This window comes from Oncorhynchus mykiss, chromosome 1 (assembly GCF_057628025.1).
Source record: "Oncorhynchus mykiss isolate SJ-2025 chromosome 1, ASM5762802v1, whole genome shotgun sequence".
Lineage (NCBI taxonomy): Eukaryota > Metazoa > Chordata > Actinopteri > Salmoniformes > Salmonidae > Oncorhynchus > Oncorhynchus mykiss.
Window position 1 is genome coordinate 81,546,168 of NC_143022.1, and position 24,337 is coordinate 81,570,504.

Here is a 24,337-nt window from a genome sequence, read left to right on the forward strand (position 1 = left end):
CCAGTGTAAACAATGACTCAGGGATTGAAACTCATTTATCTCCTAGCAGAAAGCCCAGGAGAGGAGCTGGTTCACAGTACACAAGTAACATTCATTCACATCCAGGACCAAACATCCTTACTAAGCAGAACTTGGAACTTATTATCTAGATCCACAGCATAACCTTACATCTACTGAATTTTATTTTAAGATGTTGTATACATTCCTTATAGCAACATCTAGACTACATTTAGTCCCCAATCTCGTCTTTGACTAAAGGGTCTCTTCATGTTATTGCCTGTAACTGTTGTTGATCTAGATAGGACCTCACTATAATTGGATGTAGGGTATTCTTTGTAGCAACGACACATGGCCAAAGCCAGCCAACACTTAAGAGTGGCAGATAGCCTAGTGGTTAGAGCATTGGGCCAGTAACAGAAAGGTTGCTAGATCGAATCCCCAAGCTGACAAGGTAACTGCCCCTGAACAAGGCAGTTAACCCACTGTTCCTAGGCTGTCATTATAAATAATAAGTTGTTCTTAACTGACTTGCCTAGTTAAATAAAAAAAAGTGTTTAAAGAATATCTATGTGATAGTTGCCTAGTTGGAGCAAGCCCATTACAATGTGTGATGCATCAGAACTGCAGGGATCAAAGGCAAATATTAGCTGTCTGTGTGAACTGATCCAGCCACATGCACACAATACCCTCAAAATGGAGGATGGAGATGCAGAGAAGTCCACTGATCTCTAGTCAGTTCAAGAGGTAAACTACTATGTGTAAGCAATTTGGACGGTACAACAAGTAATTTACAACATAGCAAAAATAAATATAAAGTCTTTATAGCATTTACATAGTAATTAGAGTGGTTTATGAGCACGAACCCAGACAAAAACACATCCTATACCCAATGAGAGCCTTCCCATTATGCACACCTGTACACCCATATATCATTGTAAACTCATTTATTAATGTGTTGGTCCTGAGATATGGGCACAACCTGAGCAGTTTTTTCCTCTCTGTCACAAAGGAGCAATAACTGCCTCGGCTAGGCCTGTATGCAGGGCCATACATCACACCGCCCAAAATAATTCCATCTGGCGCTGAATGTATGCGGAAAAGCACAGCAAATTGGAGGTTTGGAAGAAAGCATTTCGCTAAAGGTTAATATGTGTTTAGATCTGGACGCCTGAAGGTCCGGCCGCATTAATGAGGGTGAGAAGGTTCCAGAAGTGGATGGCATTTGCCCTGAATTCTAATGGCAGAGGAGAAAAATCCAGTACCCAGAGGGACAGTGGGGTGAGAAGTCCATTACAAAGTCCACTGCAGTGATAGTTCAGAATAGAACAGTTAAGGTAAGGGAGAGAAACCCACTATTCAGTGGTAGACTAGAGTAGAAAGGGAAACAAGTCAACTACACAGAGACTGAGGAAGCCCATCTTACTTACTGCCAGAGTGGTAGAGAGAGTACCACTACTCTGGGAATGGGGGATGATTGACAGAAGGGGAGACAGAGTTCCGTGACAGAGTGACAGATGTTATAGGGGAGGGAGTTTAGAGACTGATAAACTCCCAATACCATTATGTGGATTTAGCTTTGAGAGAATGAGTAGATTTTCTGACGCAATCCTGTGTGTTGACAGAGAGAGATAGAGACAGAGAGTGAGAGAAAGAGAGATATATATATAAAAAGAGAGCAGGACAGAGAGCGTCAGGGGGGGAAAGAGAGAGAGAGGCAGAGAGATAAAGAGTGCAAAAGAGTCTAAATCCCATTAATCCCATAGAGACCCAAGCCTGTGCATTAATGGCAGTTGTCTCTAATACGAGGGATGCGTCATCCACGTCCAGTAGAAGGGTGAGGCCAACAAGGTCCCTTTCCTCTATCGCTGCTCCTTCCACTGTATGAAACACCACCCTCTGAAAATAACATCCAACTTAAACATATAAAATAGGGGCACACAAGCACACACACATTGCACACAAAAGGATTAGATCTACAATGCTCTCCATCTCTCTCAGCAGTACTTTATCTGCACAGCCACCATTTTGAATAGAACAGCAGTGTGTAGTATGTAACCTTTGTGTGCGCTCTGATGCGCTTTAATAGCACATAACAGCAGAGAGTGCCAGGGTTGTAATTCACATCTGCCATGACACGATTGCTATTGCTCCGTCACTTGCCTGCAATGCTCTCACTTATATTTTAGACAGCTCGCCTGTACAATGCCACTCTTCGCAAGCGTAATATCAATTGTTAACAGGGCGTTATCAAATGTGAAAAAAAGGTATTTGTCCAAGCAGTGCCCGGAACATTTGATGTATAATTCAAACTGGCTTGTACCACAGTACGAGTCATAATACCCATAAAACCTAGCGGTCAAACAGTGAAATGGTTCCAATAGTTTTTCCACCATTCATTTTTCCAATACGGGATTTTAGAAACAATTCAAATAAAGGCTGTATTTTGTGTAGGCTTACCGTGGCATGAGGTTTTGATGACAGTGTAAATCCCTCTAGGACGAGGTGACTTTTATCAATATATTCGCCTATATTTGTCACGCCCTGGCCATAGAGAGGCTTTTATTCTCTATTTTGGTTAGGCCAGGGTGTGACTAGGGTGGGATTCTAGTTTCTTTATTTCTATGTTTTCTATTTCCTTGTTTTTGGCCGAGTGTGGTTCCCAATCAGAGGCAGCTGTCCATCGTTGTCTCTGATTGGGAATCATACTTAGGCAGCCTTTTCACACCTGTGTTTTGTTGGTAGTTGTTTTCTGTATAGTTAATTTGCCTTACAGAACTGTTCGTGTTTCACGTTGTTATTTTTGTTCGAGTGTTTTGATAAATAAAAATCATGAACACTAACCACGCTGCGCTTTGGTCCATGCCTTCTGACGAGACAGTATTTACTCCCCAAAATGAAATGCTAATTAACTGCTAACGTGGCTATCATAAATAACTACAAATGCCATGATAATCTGGAGGAGACTGCCAAATCGAGGTAAAGATAAGAATGTGGATTAACTATCTGATGTTAGGTAAATGCAGTAAAGAATAAATTGGGAACATTTCTTTAAATTGACAATTTTGTGAACTGTTTTGTGCAAGTTCAATATCTGTTAGCAAAGGTGTCAGCTAAAGATGAATTGCATGAGCTTTAGTTTTGCATGATGTCTACTTTGATGCTAATTATCATGAGTCTAGAGTAAATAGACCCAAATATACTGATAAAAGTAAACTTGTCCGAAAGAGATTTGTTTAATCAAAACGTCACGCCAGGGTAAGCCTACCCGAAACAGCCCTTATTTGAAGTGTTTCTTAACTCTTCTATGAGTAGAAATGAAAGTTAGAAAAACAATTACACCGCGATGAAGACAGCTTGTCTTGGTTATTAATTTATTGCATCGGAGCTTCTTCTTTTTCAAGAAAAACAATTGGAACCATTTCCCTGTTTGACCGCTAGGTTTTATGGGTATTATAACACCTCCTTTGTGGGGCTCAATAGGCAGAGCTGTCTTCACACCTGCTGAGATCACACCACAATTAGCCCACAGCTACCTTGACCTGACTCTAAAACAAGGTCAGCAATATCTTACTTGAGATTACATATTAAAAAATATGTGAAACATGAGACAACTACTGAGTACAGCCCTGGTATATTGGTGAAAGACAGTACTTCATACTAAACTGCCACGATGACTCCTTGTCTCAGTGTCCTCCACTAAGGCCTAGATTGAATCAGATCAAGCGTTAACAGGCGAAAGCCTGATGTTTTGGTGGTGTAAAAGGTGGAACTGCGTTGGCGCTGTTACATCGGTGAGCAGCTGCTCTTGTGATTATTGTCAGGAAGCCACACCCCTCCCACTGGTGTTCAGAACGAGAAAGTGTAGGCTATATCAAAAAAAATATTATTACGCTCAAATTGAAAAATCGGACAAAAGCGGATTTGATTGAACAGAGCCTAGTGTCTGCCTGTATGCCTGCTCCTAAGCTAGAGAAACAGAGAGCCATCATTCACTATTGACAGGTGGCGGACAGGCCTCTGACAGCTTCATCACTGACATGTTCATCTCAGCGTAAACCAAGCACATCGGACTGGCCTCACGTTCCTCAATGCAGTAGCTACCAAAAAGCTGACCATACCTCTTCCTATCCTACCCTACAGCACACATCCACTATACATCACCTTCAATCTAAACGCCTTCTGGTGGATTTCTCGAAGCAGGGCCAATATAAATGTAGATGCATTGAGTAGGCTGTGGAAGGGACGATGAAGTGATAGTGTCCAGTGTAGATGGATGACTGCCTCTCCTCTCAGTGGCTGTGTAGAGTCACTCCTCCTCCCCCCCCCCCCCCCCCCCACCACCACCACCGCAACTCTGCCATGGAGCAGAGAGCCACAGGGCTGAGGCCTGTCACAACCAGAGAGAGTGTCTCTCTGAGACGTGTGCCACCGTAATAAGCATGGAGGGGACAGAAAGGGGAAGTGTTGATAGCCTAACGTTGCACTCTGTGAGAGTACCTTGGCACACTGAGCGGGTTGTTCCATGTCATGATTAGAGTAAAGCCATGTAACAGACTACCCAAGGGCAGGGCCCGGAGCGCTACTGTGTAGCAGAGCATTGCACTTAAGCATTTGGTGTGTGTCTCTCTCTTTGTCGTAGATTAGGGGGTTCCATCAAGATTGCATTGCCCTTATGTGAAATTTTACATCAGCCATTTCAATGACACCAAGAGAGTGGAATAGGTGTGTATATGAGGCTCAGAGTGCTCTCTGACATACCAACCGTTTAACATACTTCTGAATCAGCTCAACACACTGATATCAAAAATGTCTTGCAGAAATAACAATTAAGAAATGATATGCACTAATCAAGCCAGTTTTCTGATCAGGACTTAATGGGTTTTGGCTGACAGAAAGGGAGAGTGGTAGAGATGAAGGAAAGGAGTCCTGTGCCAGAAAACCAGGCCCCCACAGCATGCACAGCTCAAACGGATCTTAAAAGCTAAAAATAACAGCAGCCAAACGCTCTGCACCTAGATAATCATAGCCTATGCATGAACACAGGGCTCTGCTAAACTGCTGAAAGGAAAAAAGGCAAAATAATACTGGAATCAATATCTCATGCGGGACACAAAATGGCCCTTCTCTTCCTCAGATGGCTCACATAATGTGTATGAACACACATCCAAAGATGTGTATGCAGCAGTGGTGGCTGGTCGCACTTCAAGTGGGGAGGACGGGCTCATAGTAATGGCTGGAAAGGGAAAAATGGAATCGTATCAAACACATCAAACCCCTTCAATGTGTTTGATACTGTAGCATCATTCCATTCATTATTATGAGCTGTCCTCCCCTCACCAGCCTCCTCTAGTATGCACCTAAACTCACACCTAAACTCCCTGTTAGAGAGGAATTCTCCTTTGCCAAGATAATCCATCCACCTGACAGGTGAGGCATATCAAGAAGCTAATTAAACAACATGAACATTACTCAGGTGAACCTTGTGCTGGGGACAATAAAAAGCCACTCAAAAATGTGCAGTTTTGACACACAACACAATTACACAGATGTCTTAAGTTTTGAGGGAGCATGCAATTGGCATGCTGACTGCAGGAACGTCCACCAGAACTGTTGCCAGAGAATTGAATGTTCATTTCTCTACCGTAACCAGCCTCCAATGTCGTTTTAGAGAATTTGGCAGTAACGTCCAACCAGCCTCACAACCGCATACCACGTGTATGGCGGTGTAAGGACAAACAGTTTGCTGATGTCAAAATTGTGAACAGAGTGTCCCATGGTGGCGGTTGGGTTATGGAATGGGCTGGCACAAGCTACGGACAACAAACACAATTGTATTTTTCAATGGCAATTTGAATGCACAAAGATACTGTGACGAGATCCTGAGGCCCATTGTAGTGCCACAACATTCCACAGGCCACAATCAACAGTCTGATCAACTCTATGCAAAGGAGATGTGTTGTGTTACATGAGGCAAATGGTGATCATACCAGATACTGACTGGTTTTCTGATCCACGCCCCTACTTTTTATTTAAAAAAAATATTTGACCAATAGATGCATATCTGTATTCCCAGTCGTATGAAATCCATAGATTATGGCCTAATTAATTTATTTCAATTGACTGATTTCTTCATATGAATTATCACTCAGTAAAATCTTTGAAATTGTTGCATGTTGTGTTTATATTTTTGCTCGTTAGAGAAGAAGTCCCAGGGGAGAACCATATTAGTGGGGAAACAGAAGGGGGAAGACAGTCAACCTCCAGAAGACTGCCATGGCAACACAAATACACTGCTAATTAGTGATCATTCAAATTTGCACACTTACTCTCTCATGCACCATGCCAAAACATTCTGTGCACACACCATGAGGCAATTTCTCCAGTCAGGTGACATTCTACTCAGTGGTGGAATCAAAGGAAATTTGAATTTAATCCTAAATTGACCTTGAGGGAGATACTGAATCAATGCAGAACGTAAATGGACTTGCCTTTGCCTTGAATCAATGAAATAATCCCCTCTTTGTAGGTTAAACAATGGCGGTAGCAGCTGTATTCTGTATTTAGCAGCATGGTTATCAGCCAGGATGGTTATCAGCCAGAATGGACAGAACATACTGTGCCATGTTTTGCCTTGATGAGCTCTACCTAGACTTGTGTGTTCCTTTTGGGGTGTGTTTTGGGGTAAGGTCTGGCTGCCACCAGAGGATTCTTCCTCCTCCTCAGTAGGCTATTTCTCTGGTCTGATCTTGGCCAGCGTCCACCGGCCGTCCTGCCAAGCTGCTGGAGGTTTATGGCCCACATTTGTCACACTGCTCAGCTCCTTTGAAGCTGCTACAGAATAATAGGCTACAAACCACAGCACCAGCCACTGACCGTGGACAAAATCAAAGAGCTGTGACGTTTGTTTGCTCACTGATGTTAATAAACGGTTTGCAGCTTACTTGCAAGAGGATATAGAAAAGGAGGCGCAAGGGAGAGTTGGCAAAATGATAATCACTCCTTTTCAAGCTTAAATCAATTAGAATGAATTTATATATACAACACATTAGAGAACATATTTAAGGAATTGACTGTACATGCTACATTTCTGTGAATATTGATAGGTCTAGTGGAACATCAGTACATTACCTTTCCTGGGTGTCGTCATTCATAAGAACAATTGAATTGCAGGATGAGGGAAATGTCATATATAACAAAATATCTACAAAATAGCACATAATGGATTGTTATACTGCCCATGATGATTCAGTGTAAGGCATATTTTGGCTGAGAGCAGCTGTGACATAGACAGATGTGCTGATAATGAAGACAAGCTCCTAAGGCAAGCCTCCATTCTACACATTCTGACAAACCCTATACCATCTCCATAGAAGCATGATACCCATTACATATAGATTATACTGTATCTATCTTATTTAATGATGGGCTGCTCAACCAAATCACAGGAACTACTGCACCGCAAACACAAGCATTTCATTATTAATAATGCCTGCTGTAGATAATAGGACAATAACTCATAAATGTCCCTGTCATTCCTGTGTATAGCAAGGCTTTTTTTAATGGAGATCGGTATTGGAATTGGAGTTCAAACCAGACATTTGCTACCCAAGAAGAATATGAGGTTTGGTGGCTCCAGAAATGTCATCATTCCAGGAATGCTAGACAAATCGTTTCGTTCTGCAAAGTTCGAAGTGACAGGTGGCTGTGGCAAGTGCCCGCATTTTCATTGCATCACTTATTGAATCAGTTCAAGCCAGTTTGCTGTAGGTAACTATTAATGCAAGTCCTTATACTGTCATCAGCAAGGACTAAACACTTCTGTGTCGCCCCTGTTCTGAGTAAAGTGGCAATCCATCTCTGGACGACAAGTGGAGCTGGGGTCTGAAAGCCAATCCAAAATATATAAACTGATCTCACATCTCCCTGTCATAGACATCTAAGGAACCTCATCTCAGGCCTGCCTACAACGGAATTCATTATCAAAAGCCCCTCTCATAAAAAGGATACATCTCTAGCATTCAGCCACTTTGTACCCCGTCACCTTTGGGAGCAATGAGTTTGCGAGACATGTTACTGGACCGAGGGAGGTCGTTTCTGTGTTCAGTTTAGGCTACCCACGGTTGCCCCGCTTTTCAAGAAGCAATGGAGCATCTCCGGGTGAAAAGTCTCAAGAACACACCTTGTCAACTCTTCGACAGTTAGCATTTTACCCTGTGTCATCCTGTATCTCTAGCTTATGTCTGCATCTCTTCTATCCAATTCATGAAGCATAAGCCATGTTTCACTCTTGTTTTGAGTTTGTCATAGGGCATCGTCAATTATTCACATTTTCCTCTACATATTGAACATGTTTCCTTTTCTGCACATACATATTTAAAGGCTCTTCCCTCCTTAGGACATTTCAACAGGATAAATCAAAGTAACATGAGGCTTTATTGCGAAAGCTTCAGAGAGGAATTCAATCTAATGGCAATGCATGAGAATGTATTTCTGCATTCTGTTAGAGATGCAGGGTCAGAAATATTCAAATTGATTGAAATGTAAATCCAAAACAGCTTTCTGATAACCCCTGCTAGACTAGTAATGATAAATCATGTGAATAGCCATTTGATTTGCCATCTTGACTGTTACTGGGGAGCCATTTTCAAGACTTGGTGTTTTAGAAAATCTTAATACAGTAATTGAATATACTTGGCAGTATATACGCCATTCCTTTTTAAACTTTATTTAGCTGTCTGTGATATTTTCCTTGAAAACCGGTATGTATTCAGACCCTTTGCTGTTTCCATTGGTCGTCCTTGAGATGTTTCTACAACTTGATTGGAGTCCACCTGTGGTAAATTCAATTGATTGGACATGATTTGGAAAGGTACACACCTGTTTACATTATATAAGGTCCCACAGTTGTCAGTGTATGTCAGAGCAAAAACCAAGCCATGAGGTTGAAGGAACTGTCTGTAGAACTCTGAGACAGAATTGTGTCAAGAATCAGATCTGGGGAAGGGTACCCAAAAAATGTCTGCAGAATTGAAGGTCCCCAAGAACACAGTGGCCTTCATCATTCTTAAATGGAAGAAGTTTGGAACCACCAATACTCTTCCTAAAGCTGGCCACCCGGCCAAACTGAGCAATAGGAGGAGAAGGGCCTTGGTCAGGGAGTTGACCAAGAACCCAATGGTCACTCTGACAGAGCTCTAGAGTTCCTCTGTGGAGATGGGAGAACCTTCCAGAAGGACAACCATCTCTGCAGCACTCCACCAATCAGGCCTTTATGGTAGAGTGGCCAGACGGAAGCCATTCCTCAGTAAAAGGCACATGACAACACACTTGGACTTTGCCAAAAGGCACCTAAAGGACTCTCAGAACATAAGACACAAGATTCTCTGATGAAACCAACATTGAACTCTTTGGCCTGAATGTCAAGTGTCACGTCTTTAGGAAACCTGGCACCAACCCTAAGGTGAAACATGGTGCTGGCAGTGTCATGCAGTGGGGATTTTTTTCAGCGGCAGGGACTATGAGATTAGTCAGGATCGAGGGAAAGATGAACGGAGCAAAATACAGAGAGATCTTTGATGAAAACCGTCTCCAGAGAATACTGTCTGCAGAGCGCTCAGGACCTCAGACTGGGATGAATTGTCCAACAGGACAACGACCCTAAGCACACACCCAAGACAATGCGGGAGTGGCTTTTGGACAAGTCTCAATGACCTTGAGTGGCCCAGCCAGAGCCTGGACTTGAACCCAATCGAACATCTCCAGAAAGACATGAAAATAGCTGTGCACAACACTCCTCATCCAACCTGACAGATCTTGAGAGGATCTGCAGAGAAGAATGGGAGAAACTCCCCAAATACAGGTGTGCCAAGCTTGTAGCGTCATACGCAAAAAGACTTGAGGCTGTAATCGCTGTCAAAGGTGATTCCACAAAGTACTGAGTAAAGGGTCTGAATACTTATGTAAATGTGATATTTCAGCTTTTTATTTTTAATACATTTGAATAAAAATGTATTGTGTGTAGATTAATTCGGGGGGAAAAAAACAATTTAATCAATTTTAGAATAAGGCTGTAACATAACAAAATGTGGAAAAAGTCTAGGGGTCTGAATACATTCTGAGTGCACTATACACATGTTACATCTGGTGTCACCCTGAATGATGTCCCCACACCTCACTCATAGTTCTCTAGTTCCAGTGTAGCACCCACCCATCTAAACACTCCTTGAGCTAGGCTTATATAGCCTACTATCAATAACTAATCGAGATAGGTAGGCATACCAGTTAATAATCATATATTGTTAGTCTAACTGATGAACCAGCTCAGTGGTAGATGAGACTGAAGCCATGTCTGATGGCCCAGCTTTGATTCAACTTGTACTTTGATCTAATTCCAAAATCTCTGTGCAAATTCACAGCGTGTCACATTTTGCAAAGCTGTCTGGGAAGAATCTTAGAATTTCTGACTTTGGCAATGACTTCACCCATGCAAACCTTCTTTCAACATCTCCTTCTGAACACAAGCTATTGCATTGATATTTAATACCAAGGACCAAAATATTTTGGGTCATGATTCTAGTAATATACTGATAAACATAACATGATGATTTGACCGCCAAACCCCAAACAAGGGGCATGTCCAGGAGTTGTAATTCTGCCCATAAATCCTCTTAGAGGTGGGAAGCAATCAGATTTTAAGGATGAGCAGTGAATCCCAGCTTTCAATAGTCTGGGTGTCACAACTGGGTCACATCTAGGCCACCCCATCCCCACCCTGTCAGCACACACGCAAACACACACACACACACACACACACACACACACACACACACACACACACACACACACACACACACACACACACACACACACACACACACACACACACACACACACACACACACACACACACACACACACACACATACACACACATTCAAACACACACATACAAACAGGCAAGCATGCACAGTACACTCTTAAATATGACCTAAAATCAGACAGACAGCACATCAATTAATGTCATTTATTGAATAGGTCAATGTTCACTATCACTGTACTGTAGCTGGGTGTGGTACAGTGCATTGAGTTGCCTAAGGCCTCATGAAAGGGAATAGGCCCACCAAACATGGGAATGGGCTCACTTTAATCTTAGACTAGAGGCACCAGGATTGAAGAGTTCCTAATAAATCTTGTTTATAGCCCCCATCAGATCCTAAATGGTTCTGATTCCACTTCGGACTGTCAAATCAATAGAATACAGCAGTAAATGATCTCAGTGAAACATGGGCTAATGGAAGGTATTCCAGGGCCCGTTCTCAGAGCGTGCGCAGATCAGCTGGCAGGCATATTTACTGTCATTTCCAACCTCTCCTTGTCCCAATCTGTAATCCCCACATGTCTTAAGATGACGTCATGCCACAATGACTACCACCCTGTAGCACTCACATCTGTAATCATGAAGTGCTTGAAAGGCTGTTTATGGCACATCTCAACTCTATCATCCCAGACACCTTAGATCCACTCCAATTTGCATACCGCCCCAACAGATCCATAGACGACGCAATCTCAATTGCACTTCACACTGCTCTCACCCACCTACAGTGCCATCAGAAAATATTTATACCCCTTGATTTATTCCACATTTTGTTGTGTCACAGCCTTAATTCAAAATGGTTTAAATATATGTTTTTTCTCATACATCTACGCACAATACACCATAATTACAAAGTTAACAAATTTTGCACATTTTTGGAAATGAAATCCAGAAATATCTCATTTTCATAAGTATTTACACATGTACATGTTAGAATCACCTTTGGCAGCGATTACAGCTGTGAGTCTTTCTAGGTAGGTCTCTAAGTGCTTTGCACACCTCGATTGTACAATATTTGCACATTATTCTCAAAAACATTACTCAAGCTCTGTCAAGTTGGTTGTTGATCATTGCTAGACAGCCATTTTCAAGTCTTGACATAGATTTTCAAGCTGATTTAAGACAAACTGTAAGTAGGCCACTCGGGAACCTTCAATATCATCTTGGTAAGCACCTGCAGTGTATATTTGGCCTTGTGTGTTAGGTTATTGTCCTGCTGAAAGGTGAATTTGTCCCCCAGCGCATGTTGGAAAGCAGACTGAACCATGTTTTCCTCTAAGATTTTGCCTGTGCTTAGCTCTATTCCATTTATTTTTACGCTAAAAAAACTCCCTAGTCCTTGTCGATGACAAGCATACACATAACATGATGCAGCCATCACCATACTTGAAAATACAGTATGAAGAGTGGTACTCAGTAATGTGTTGTGTTGGATTTGCCCCAAACATACTGTATAGTAACACTTTAAATTCAGGACATAAAGCTCATTGCTTTACCATTTTTTTTGCAGTTTTACTTTAGTGCCTTATTGCAAACAGGATGCATGTTTTGGAATATTTGTATTATGCCAGGCTTCCTTATTTTCACTCTGTCAATTAGGTTAGTATTATGGAGTAACTACAATGTTGTTGATCTATCCTCAGTTTTCTCCTATCACAGCCATTAAGCTCTGTAACTGTTTTAAAGTCACCGTTGGCCTCATGGTGAAATCCCTGAGCGGTTGCTTTCCTCTCCGGCAACTTTGTTTGGAAGGACACCTGTATCATTGTAGTGACTGGGTCATGTTAAATCATGAAGGCACCTCTTCCCCCTCAGGAGGTTGGAAACGTTTGGCATGGACCCTCAAATCCTCGAAAGGTTCTACAGCTGCACCATTGAGAGCATCTTGACTGGCTGCATCACTTCTTAGTATGGCAACAACACCGCTCTCGATCACATGGCGCTACAGAGCGGGGTGCGGACAGCCCAATACATCACTAGGGCCGAGCTCCCTGCCATCCAGGACCTCTATGTCAGGCGTTGTGAAAGGAAGGCCCAGATAATTGTTAAAGACTCCAGTCACCCAAGCCGTAGACTGTTCTCTCTGGTTTATGCACGGCAAGAGGTACCGCTGCATCAAGTCTGAGACCAACTGGCTCTTGAACAGCTTATATCCCCAAGACATAAGACCGCTAAGTAGCTAACAGAATGGTTACACAGACTTTCTGAGTTGACCATTGTATTTTATTTGTATTTTGTGCACACTCACAATACTCTAAACACTCACGCATACTGACACTCTAACACACACATAACATGAACACCCATTTTAACTGACTCTACAGACATACACACACACTCACATACAATCATAACTTACGGTGCTGCTACTCTGTTTATCGTTTATCCTGATACCTAGTCACATTACCCCCATACATATCTATTTCCAACACTCCAGTATCATGCACATAGTAAATATGCTGTTGGAACTGACCCTGTATGTAACTTCTTGCTTTTTCTTGGTCTTTTTATTTCTTGTTTTTGTTCTACTATATGTTATTTTTTATGATACATTGGGCCTTGCAAGAAAGGCATTTCACTGTACTTGTGCATGTGACAGAACTTGAAACTTTGTGAAACTAACACGTTTGTATTTCACTTGAAAAAGAACACACTTGTTTGATGAGGATTGTATGAAAAATGGCTTATTCATAGAATCCAATAAGTGACAACATTTCAATGAACATATTACCCAGTCTTATACGGTACAGAATACTGTCTATCAATACAATCCCAATCACTGGGATGCTTGTAACCGCATCATGTGTGTGACTAATGATAGGTGCATAATTCTGTTTATCTGCTCCTCCAGAGTGATGAGAAATTAATCTGGATTAAGGATGGCTTGAGTAAAAAGTAATCTAGCATAGTGCCAGTGAACGATGCTAAAGCATGGCTGCTTGACACCCTGATTCAATACTCAATGCCTGAGACAAAGTAACATCCCTTTCAAATTGTATTAGGGGAGAGTGGGGTAAATTGAGCCAAAGGGATAAATTGAGCCACCCTTGTTTTCTAGGAAACCATACACAAAATGTATTTTATGGCCAAATATTTAGGAAGAGGTCATAATTTCATAGAGTCTGAAGAAAGAAACCACATGGAAAAAGTAGTAAGCAAGTTATATCCAAAAAAACTGATTTAAGAAGTTAAATGAATTTAAATTTGTAAGATTGTTCTATACATCAGTTGGGGTCTCTATAAGTTTTAATATGAGGTCCTCAACCTAGCATGAAAGTGTATCCTTGTAGCAGTGTGGGCTAATATAGTCAAAATGTTTGCCTTGGGGTAAATTGCATTTGGGAAATAAAGATATACATGGTTTTAAAAAGGTAGTGGTAATATTTCATTCACTACAGACATTTGTAGGCAGCTTAATTTACCCTGTTCCCATGGCTAAATGTTTCCCTATACCTGGGGTAAATTGTGCCAAGAGTCCAATTTTTTTTGGACAAACTGTGTTATAAAAACTGTAAAGTTTACATGAACTCTGATTTTTTCCAGGGATACACATCCTGCTGAAAATATATTTAGATATTTGTTAGAAAGAATACTGTAATACATTTAACCTACTCTCCCCTACTGTAGAAAGGCCACCTGAATATATACTATCTGCATGGCAGAGGTAATTGGGCCCGAAAGTAATCCTAGCAAATATACACTCTTGTCAAGTCAATAGAAACATGTCCCTCTGTGGGTAGCACATCCTTCTAGAACTGGAAAATAACCAGATCAAGACTTATGCAGGAACTGCACTGACTTAAGTTGTGTTCTATAGTTTTATTTATACTGAACAAAAATATAAACGCAACATGAAACAATTTCAACGGTTAAAATGAGTTACAGTACAACTCATGTAAGGAAATATGTCAATAGAAATACATTCATTATGCCCTAATCTATGGATTTTACCTGACTGGCCAGGGGCGCAGCCATGGGTGGGCCTGGAAGGGCATAGGCCCACCAATTTGGCAGCCTGGCCCACCTACTGGGGAGTCAGGCCCAGCCAATTAGAATTAGTTTTTCCACACAAAAGGGCTTTATTACAGAGATAAATACTCCTCAGTTTCATCAGCTGTCCAGGTGGCTGGTATCAGACGATGTGGAGGTCCTGGGCTGGCGTGGTGTCACGTTCATCCTAATGAGGAGACCAAGGCGCAGCGTGATAAGAATACATTCTTCTTTATTTACACAAACTAACAAAACAAACGTGAAGCTGACAGGCAACTACACAGACAATAACCCACAAAACCAAAATGGAAAATGGCAAGAGAGACAACGATAAACAGCTGCCTCTGATTGGGAACCAATTCAGGCCACCATAGACCTACATTTACCTAGACATATCAAAACGCCATAGATGTACAAAAACCCTAGACAAGCCAAAAACACACATACCACCATCGTCACACCCTGACCTAACCAAAAATAATAAACAAAACAAAGATAACTAAGGTCAGGGTGTGGCAGTACCCCCCCCCCCCCCCCAAAGGTGTGGACTCCCGGCCGCAAACCTAAACCTATATGGGAGGGGCTGGCTTGGCATCTAACCTCAGTGGCGGCTCTGGTTCTGGACGGAGCCCCCCTTCTTTACACTGAGTCCGCTCTTGTAGCACTGACCCATGGATCATCGTCGGAGATTCTGGACTGGGGACCTTTTCTGGAGACCCCGGACTGGGGACCGTCGCTGGAGGCCCCGGGCTGTGGCCCGTCGTTGGAGGTTCCGGACTGGGTACTGTCGCCGGACGCTATGGACTGGGTACTGTCGCCGGACGCTCTGGACTGCCGAGGCGCACTGTAGGCCTGGTGCGTGGTGACGGCACTGGTGGTACCGGGCTGGGGACCCGCATCTCAGGGCGAGTGCGAGGAGCAGGAACAGGGCGTACTGGACTGTGGAGGCACACTGGAGGTCTGGAGTATAGAGATGACACAACCCATCCTGGCTGAATGTTTATTTTCGCCCTGCAAACGCACTGGGCTGTGCAGACTCACTGGAGACACAGTACGCAGAGCTGGCGCAGGATATCCTGGTCCAAGGATGTATACTGGAGACCAGGAGTGCTGAGCCGGCACCCTCCTTCCTGTAGCGCACTGTGCGTTCTACCACATAACACCTGACCAGTAACACGCTCCCCACAGTAAGCAAGGAGTAGGCTCAGGTCTCCGCTCTCGGGCTTCCGTGCTTGCCTCCATCTCCTCCTTAGGATGGCGATATCTAATATCTCCTCCCAGGTCCATTGCCCCTATAAGTGCTGTTCCTCCTTTTCACGCTGCTTGGTCCTGGTTTGGTGGGTTATTTTGTCACAGTCGTCATAAGAAGGAGACCAAGGCGCAGCGTAAAAAGCGTACATTCCATTTTATTAAATGTATGCAACACTGAACAAATCTATACAAAACAACAAAATGTGACGCAATATGACTAGTGAAAACATGCAACTAAACATAGAATAATAACCCACAAAACCAAAATGGAAAATGGCAAACTAAATAGGATCCCCAATCAGAGACAACGATAAACAGCTGCCTCTGATTGGGAACCAATTCAGGCCACCATAGACCTACATATACCTAGACATACTAAAACCCCATAGATATACAAAAACCCTAGACAGGACAAAAAAAACTAGAAAATTCAAAAACTAAACCAACCACCCTTGTCACACCCGGACCTAACCAAAAATAATAAAGAAAACAAAGATAACTAAGGTCAGGGTGTGAGTTATTATTCTATGTTTAGTTGCACGTGGTCTGCTGTTTTGAGGCTGGTTGGACGTACTGCCAAATTCTCTAAAACCATGTTGAAGGCAGCTTCTGGTGGATAAATTAACATTCAATTCTCTTGCATCAACTCTGGTGGACATTGCTGCAGTCAGCATGCCAATTGCCCGCTCCCTCAAAACTTGAGACATCTGTGGGATTATTGTATGACAAAACTGCACATTTTAGAGTGGCATTTTATTGTCCCCAGCACAAGGTGCACATGTGTAATGATCTTGCTATTTAATCAGCTTCTTGATATGCAACACCTGTCAGGTGGATGGATTATCTTGGCAAAGGAGGAGAAATGTTCACCAACAGGAATGTAAACAAATGTGTGCACAAAATGTGAGACAGATAAGCTTTTTGTGTAAATGAAATGTCTGGTATCATTTATTTCAGCTCATGAAACATGGGGTGAACACTTCACATGTTGCTTTTATATTTTTGCTCAGTACATTCACATTCAGAATGTATTATCTAAAGGACAAAAGTCTGTTTAAGTGAATGAATGTGTGATAAGATAGGTAGTACATTAATTAGGATAATTCAGTAAAGATAGGTAGTACATTAATTAGGATAATTCAATAAATGCCTAAAGCAAATCTAAATGTAATTGATAGTTAAGGAAAATATGCCCTTTTGAAATTGCAAACAATGTGTGGGAGGATGGAAGATTGGATATAGGAAGGAGGGGAGGGTGGGATTAGAGTTGGCTGCTGCAGCATGCTGGAGAAGTGACATTTTCCATGGGATATCCATCACTGGGGCCTAATGGTTTTCAGGAGCACTTGCTCGCGAAATGGCATTCTTAAAATGGTTAATTAATAAATGAATGTGTGATGAATGGCTCCTGGTGTTTTCTTTGCTTATGAAATAATACAACATTTTTACTGACTCTAATGATCAAAGAGCACACTTAATTCTAATCTAGTAAATTCTGATTACTTTGGACACCATCAGAAGACAGACAAGGGAATTGAGTTTGTATGCATTGCTAATTTGATGTATGGCTCAGCTTTGTGTAATTCAAGGATCATAATGGACAACGTGATGGAAAAATGATATCTATCATTGGAGTAATGGAGTCATAGGTACAAAGTTGATTGATCACTGCAAGAAAATCCCTCCTGCACAAATCAATAGGCTATGGTGATCCAACGACTGGAGTCTAGGACAGCAGAGTGGATAGAACTGGGAGAGCATAACACTGTTGTTTTCAGATTAATCCAGTCTTGATACAGTAGATAGTAAGACCAAGACGATACCAGTATCATAATCCTCGTTAGTACCATTGCAAGGAAACTAAACACAAAGTGGATTGAATTTATTTAGGAAACAGCACTAATGTTGAAAATAAACTCACATGTATTTATTTTCCAAGCTGTAGCACACAATATTTTACATACAGCAGGATTTTAAAGGACCAAATGGTTTGGTCGGCTTCGTGTTTTCATATTTTTGCAAAGTATAATATATTGCGATACTGGTATTGCCATATCCCTAGTAAATAGGCTATGGGTAGTTTCACGGTAACAGAATTGCTCAGATTTTTCACTTAAAATGTATCCCAAACAAAAAACATTGATTTCAAAGTTTAACAAACCCTACCATTATATGCACAAGGACAACTTTTAACAATTTACACTGAACATTTGACAAAAACACATTTACTGTGCAGATGCAAAGTTTGGTAACAGAATTTCGGTAAAATCTAACTCAGTTTTTTTGTGTCCAAATTTACCAAAACTCTAAGATTCAACAAGGTCCGCACAAAGAATGAAGTGTCAGCTATGACACGACACTTTGACTACTGTAGAGTTCAGTGCAGTAGAGTACAGTAGAGTTAAGTATAGTACAGTAGACCACAGTAGAGGATAGTGTACACAACTCTTGTGTGCTCTACTGTGTACCGTACTGAACTCTACTTTACTGTTCTGTACTGAGCTGTCCAAACTTGAGAACCAAGCTGTGGTGTGTGACTACTATGACTTCCCATTGTAGCCAATTCAAATGCAGAAATCCTATTACCGATTTTTCAGAAATTCGAATTCCGATTTGGTAACGGAATTGATATCAGTAAAAACACTAACAATATAATTGATACGTCTACCTTTTGTGAACTTTCATTTTCCTCCATCATTTACATTTGAGTAATTTAGCAGAAGCTCTTATCCAGAGTGACTCACAGTAGTGAATGCATACATTTTCGTACTGGTCCCCTGTGGGAAATGCTCTACAAACTGAGCCACACGGGACCATCCCCATGAGGAAGAATTTCAAGGCTCAAGGCAATGTTTCCTAAACTTACAGAAGGCAGAAACATTTCTACAAAACTATAAGTGTAAATATCAGTTGGCAGTTGTCTATGTGCAAATCCGTGTTAATGTGATGTCTTTTCCTATGATATGACATTCAAATTATTTTCAGCCCACATTTGTTTCAGGCCTGGCTTTTATATGACTGTTACCACCCACAAGCATGGCATTGTTTATTTCAGAAACAGCTGCAAAGTTATTCCTCTACGTGACTGAGATGAGCCAAATAGCCTTCTGTCCACTTGGCCACCTGAGCCATGGAGCTAATAAAAATAGGGGTGCAAACATATGATTTTTCACCTTCACTTTTTCTGCCAGAAAATGATCGTAATATATTGGATAATTTGTCCATTTTGACATATTTTTTAGCTAGTCTGTATTAAAAAAAAATCTATATAACAATTTTATAAATGTTATAATTTGTGATATGATAGCATTTTGCAAACCCGCTACCTCCATCACCCCAAAATGAATGGTTTTGACCACTAAAGTTTTGTTTCACTACACATTCCATTGATTTGATTGGTGTAACGTTAGCTGTCTATCCAGATAATGAAAAGGAACCCATGAATGAAGATTCAAGGAACTTATGTCATTTGTGCCATGCATGATCATGAGCAAAATAATTGTAGTCTATCATGCCACTTCCCCTGTAAGAACCATGAGTATGGGCTGAATTGACTTTGCTGTACCGTAGCCAAAGCCTGCCAGCAAACTACCAAAGATTGCACTGTGTCCATTACAATGTAGAAAAATGCATATCAGCTATCTTTCAAAAGTTACCCAGATAACCAGAGCTACAACTTATTATTTCTACAGCAAATTCGCAGCTGCAATTTATAGAAGATAAGTCAAAGATAGGCCAGTGGTTTCCATCTGTGGCAAAGTTTTCCCTAAATCAATACTTACGACAAATCCAGTTCCAAATCCAGGTACATTAACTCCAGAACCAGCCACAGAGCCAGCTAGCTAATCATTTGAAGATGATGTAAGTTAAAAAAACAGCAACAATAGATAATATTAGCTAGCTAGATAAGGTTGGCAAGACAGCTAGCTAGCTAGCTAGATAAGGTTAGCATGCTACTGTGGATAGCTACACTGACAGATGTCCATCAACTCCACGTGGAAATTCGTTGAACATACATTTCTTAAAAGAGAATATGGAATCCAGTGAGGGTGCTGACAGTAATCTAACAGGAATGCAACATGATGCAAGAACCTCTCATTAGATCAATCCATCACACTGGATAATTTATTTCTGCAGCTTTTACCCTTCCATACGGGGAGTTACCAGCCACAACCACAACCATCATCATCATCCCTGCCTTTCATCCATAAAGAACTTTAGTCTTTGTGAATTTCACATTGGAAATTGCACATTATACAACAACTCATGATTCTATCACACAGGTTTTTATTGTCTTAATTCAAAAAGAGGCTGAATGGCTGTGTGCTCATTGTTATGCACCTGTCAGCAAAGGGTGTAGATGAAATAACCAAATTCACTAATTATGAAGGGGTGTTTACATACCCCTTCAAATTAGTGGATCTGGTTATTTCATCCACAACTGTTGCTGACAGGTGCATAACAATGAGCACACAGCCATGTAACCTCCATAGACAAACATTGACTGTAGAATGGGATTTACTGAAGAGCTCAGTGACTTTCAACATGGCCCCTGTCACAGGATTCCAAGTTCCATCAAGTCAGTTCATAAAATTTCTGCCATGCTTGAGCTTCCCCGGTAAGTGCTGTAATTGTGAACTGGAAACGTCTCGGAGCAACAACGGCCAGCTGCGATGTGGTAGGCCACACAAGATCACAGAACAGGACCATCGAGTGCTGAAACGCGTAGCGCGTATAAATCGTCTGTCCTCGGTTGCAACACTTCCTACCAAGTTCCAAACTGCATCTGGATGCAACATCAGCACAATAACTGTTTGTCGGGAACTTCATGAAATGGGTTTCCATGGCCGAGCAGCCGCACACAAGCGCAATGCCAAGGGTCAGCTGGAGTGGTGTAAAGCTCGCCACCATTGGACTCTGGAGCAGTGAATCACACTTCACCATCTGGCAGTCCGATGGACGAATCTGGGAGAACGCCAGGAGAACGCTACCTGCTCCAATGCATAGTACCAACTGTAAAGTTTGGTGGAAAATGAATAATGATCTGGGGCTGATTTTCATTTCAGGCACTTAGTTCCAGTGAAGGGAAATCTTAACACTACAGCATAAAATAACATTATAGACAATTTAGTGATTCCAACTTAGTGGCAACCGTTTGGGGAAGGCCCTTTCCTTTTTCAGCATAACAATGCCCCTGTGCACAAACTGAGGTCTATACAGAAATGGTTTGTCGAGATCGGTGTGGAAGAAATTGACTGGCCTGCGCAGAGCCGTGACCTCAACCCCATTGAACACCTTTGGGATGATTTGGAATGCCGACTGTGAGCCAGGCCTAATTGCCCAGCATCAGTGCCCGACCTCACTAATGCTCTTGTGGTTGAATGGAAGCAAGTCCCCGCAGCAATGTTCCAACATCTAATGGAAGGCCTTCCCAGAAGAGTGGGACCAACTCCATATTAATGCCCATCATTTTGGAATGAGATGTGCGACGGGCTGATGTCCACATACGTTGAACATCTCATTCCAAATATATATATATATATATATATATATATATATATATATATATATAAATTAATGGTAAATCACCCAACCAAGGCACATTTTACGTTTTTTCTAGATTTGCAACACAAAACCAGCCAATGTCTGGAAGCATTTAAATGTCTTGATTAAAAAAATAGTTAATCGCAAATTAGAAAGAAATAGTGACTAGTCAGTACCTTAGCTTCTTCTCAAACCAAGCAGTAATTACAGATAGTGGTGACTCACGTGTTTTTCGGTTCACATGGGTCCATGTGGGAGTGGAGGCAGGCCTCTCCGTTGTGTGTTCATGGGTCCACATTTGTGTGGAGTCGTGCAGCACAGTGGGGTTAGAAGGTTTAGGACTGGAGGTGGTAAAAGTGGAGGCGGCGACTGGTGCGGCGGTGGTTGTGGTAATAAGGGGGCCTTGTGGTCCTCCGCCCCCAGAGTTGCCTTGGCGCTGTGTGGTGCTGCGAGGTGTAACCTGGCTGCCTGATGCACCACCCACCCTGGCTGTAGTAGTGGTGCCACCAGGGTGGTTGGCGACGACAGTTCGAGTTCTGCCCCTTACTGCCGTGATGGTGGTTGTGGTGGGGTTGGCCACGGTAGTAATGGTTGCCGTGGTGGTAGTACTGGTGGTGTCTGAGTTCTTAGGCAAGGCGCTGGGCTTGGAGAGATGGGGGGGAAACATAGGGTCCTGTCCTATACCCTTGGCATCCACCAGGTCTGTGGGCACGTAGTCCCTAACAGAGCCCACCACAATCCATTTGAGCAGCATCAGGCTTAGTCCCAAGCCAATGAAGCCTATGAGTAGAGGGACAACACATAGCCATGTCTGCTGGCGGGGCCACAGGGTGCAGCCTCCACAGCGCAGGCGCCCTGGTTCTTGGGCTTGGACCTGCTCTCGCTCCCCACTCCCCTCTGGACACTCCTCCAGGATCACCGCCCCGGATGTGACTGCACCGGAGCTCTCGCTCATCCTGCACGCGGCTTAGCAAGGGTTAACCTTGGGGCCAGGCGCGTGACGGGCATGGGCAGCACGAGGCAGAATGGCAACCGACAATGCTGGACATCAAGAAGGAAACACGCAACAAGATGCTCACAAACGCATATACACACACACACACAGTAACACACACATACAGATACGTACAAACAAACACACTCAGACACACTCAGAGATGCACAACAGAGGTGGAAAAAGCCGATGTAGATGCGTTGGAACTTGGAATGATCTTTAGTCCAACTGAAATCCTGCCCAAAAGCGACCAAGACTTCCAACTCCGAGGACGATCCAGACAAAATAGATGAAGAGGAGAATAGAATAGCCCTCTTTATTTCACACCCTTTCTCATTCCCTCGGTCAATATTCCAAGATGGGGCGTTTGAGTTATTGATGCTGATGAGAAAAACTTACAGAGGCTGTTCTGAATCCCTCACCTACAGTACGTAGGCAAGGCAGACAGGATCCTTGAGTTTCTGCAGCTATCTCACCTTAGCTGAGTCAGCTTCTCAGCCCCAGATTCAGAAACCTGTCCCTCCCGTCAGAGAGAAAAGAGATTTTCCCTGGGTGCGCTGTTGCTCCCTCTTCAGACCACACGCTCTCTACAACATCCACAAAGGTACTCTCTTTTTATGCTTTTTTTCTTCAGTTTTGGAGCAAAACCAAGCCAACTCCCAGCACTGAGTTGTTTGCTATTCTCCAGTGGGAAAAAATACAGAATCCATTGATGACAAAGAGTAGAAAAAACAACCTTGGAGCTTAAAGATAGAGAGAGAAAAGGATGGGTGAATGGTGGCAGAATAAGGGTGTTTCTGTCGTTTGCGATGCGTTGTCTCCTTCCTCTCCTACCGTAGCTCAGGTTCCCCAAGCTGTCCACTCTCTGCCCCGCCGTGTCTGTGCACTGCTTGTTAATGCAGCAGAGAGCTAGAAACCTGTCCCTTATCCGCCAACTACATTTGCGTACTGAGAAAAAGAGAAGAGAGAGAGAAGATAAGGATCCTCTCAGAAAAAGACAGTAAAGGAGATGTAGAAAGAGAGAGGGAGCCGTTGAAAACCACCCTGTACCACTCCTCTCCCTGTTCCTCTACTTCAAGTCCTTGTATGAGGAATGGCAGCCTTCCAGTCAATGTTGGGATTTGATGCAGTTTTTGCTGTTTTTGTCTCTCCAGGGATTGCTTCAGGATGATTAGAGATCTCCACAACAGACTCTTCGGCTTTACAGCCTGACCCTCCTGTGGTTTTAGCCAAGGATGCTGATCCAGCAGACCGGTGGCTCTGGTATTTGAATCAGGGAGACAGCTGCTTCCCTGCCCTGCTGCTGCCGATGCTGAGAGAGAGAGAGGGAGAGCAAATGAGAGAGAGAGAAAAAAGCAGGGACTGAGCAGAATGTGCACACTGGTAGAGCGAGAGGGAGAGAAAGACAGAGAGGGAGGGAAGTGAGAGAGAGAAACGAGGCTGCACCTGCTATCTCCACCAGCATTTGGAAGATTGCCCGCCTCTGAGAGAGAAAGAGGGAGGGGCAGAGGGAGAGAGGAAGAGATAGAGGAAGAGAGAGAAGGAGAGACAGACAGAGAGAGAGAGAGAGACAGAGAGAGATGAAGAATGCATGCACAAATCCTGGGCAAAGCTCTGCAGTATTAGCAGACTGACGCATGTTACCAGAACAGAACAGGCTGCATCTTAGTATCAGCAACACCGGC

The 24,337-nt window shown here is 42.7% G+C and overlaps 1 protein-coding gene across 2 annotated transcripts in view; it reads right to left on the reverse strand.

The window, feature by feature from the left end:
- nrg3a (neuregulin 3a) overlaps positions 1–24,027 on the reverse strand; it is a 384,160-nt gene extending 360,133 nt beyond the window's left edge. For both annotated transcript variants that reach the window (XM_036986111.2, XM_036986107.2), the window contains exon 1: positions 21,884–24,027. In XM_036986111.2, coding sequence (XP_036842006.2) covers positions 21,884–22,613 — 730 coding nt within the window. In that variant the 5' untranslated portion in view covers positions 22,614–24,027. The remainder of the gene's footprint in view (positions 1–21,883) is intronic.
- Positions 24,028–24,337: the final 310 nt, after the last annotated feature.